Source organism: Artemia sp. Qi Xiang Cuo, chromosome 5 (genome assembly GCF_049724085.1).
Source record: "Artemia sp. Qi Xiang Cuo chromosome 5, ASM4972408v1, whole genome shotgun sequence".
Lineage (NCBI taxonomy): Eukaryota > Metazoa > Arthropoda > Branchiopoda > Anostraca > Artemiidae > Artemia > Artemia sp. Qi Xiang Cuo.
Window position 1 is genome coordinate 69,105,334 of NC_142798.1, and position 1,077 is coordinate 69,106,410.

At 35.5% G+C, this 1,077-nt stretch overlaps 1 protein-coding gene across 1 annotated transcript; it reads left to right on the forward strand.

Moving 5' to 3' along the window:
• Window positions 1-696: 696 nt before the first annotated feature.
• Window positions 697-1,077, forward strand: LOC148952436 (uncharacterized). Its single transcript, XM_089089204.1, has one exon. It carries the CDS (start codon window positions 697-699, stop codon window positions 1,075-1,077), a length of 381 nt encoding a protein of 126 aa, XP_088945330.1.

The following is a 1,077-nucleotide window of genomic DNA, read 5'->3' on the forward strand; positions in this document are numbered from 1 at the left end:
TCTTCGATCGCATTTTTCTTTTTACCATATTTTTGCATTAGGACATTAACCCTTTCCGACGAAGTGGTTCCAACGTGAAACCACCTTTTTATATTTTTTTACCATGATCCGTATGTGGTGAAAATAAGAAACCACTGGTCTAGCATATGCCTAGCAACGCTATCTGACGGGCAAAATTTTATAGGCTGCCTAATTGAGACCTAGTGAGGTGACACCTAGTATTTAGATTGGACCACGTGCTGTTTTTTAATAAAAAGTAAGAAAGTTTAAAATACTTGGAAATAGTAGTATCTTTAATATTGTTTTTCCTGTCAATTTGTTCTTTGTGTAGTAGAGTACAAGTTAGTAGCATCACAGTTTCAGATATGAAGCACAATAAGGAGATATTGGACATGAGAGGCTTGTCATTCCCAATGATCACCTAGCAACATATGCTAAAAAGTTTTTTTTTTTTTTGAGTGGTTTGTGTTTTAGACCACTTAAGCAGCTCAACAAAAAAATTAAACTCAAGGAATTTACACAAAACTAAGTCTAACATACAAAATCTTAAAATAAATTTGCTCTTTTTTATTCTTTAAGTCTAAATTCTTGATCTGATTGACCACATCGTATTTCAAACAAATTTATATGCTACTCAGAAAGGTGTTTCGTTAACCCCAATTACTCGAGATGAAATAAAGTTTTTTAGCAATCAATATGCTTATGGGTGTCAAGACAGTACCATCTTATGGAGATTTCTGGTCAAATTACGATGAACTAGGAGATAATTACATCTCTGGGCTGATGAATATAAGCCGTTTCAACTGGATTCTTGCTCACGCTCATCTCAATGACAATTTGATCTTACCACGGAAAAGAAGTGATAACTATTACAAGCACTACAAGATCAGACTTATGACTGACAAACCACGTTCAAGCTTTCTAAGGAATTACAAGCCTACCAAAGAGCAGGCCGTCGACGAAAGTATGGTCAAATTCAAAGGTCGCATTGCTTTTCAAGTAGTATATGCATATGAAGTCCATAAAACGAGGATACAAGATCTGGGTCAGAGCAGACACGCACGGTTTCGTTTGTGA

Excerpts from the sequence above, each read along its gene's own strand:
- LOC148952436 (XM_089089204.1), top strand. The coding sequence starts at position 697 with ATGCTTATGGGTGTCAAGACAGTACCATCTTATGGAGATTTCTGGTCA.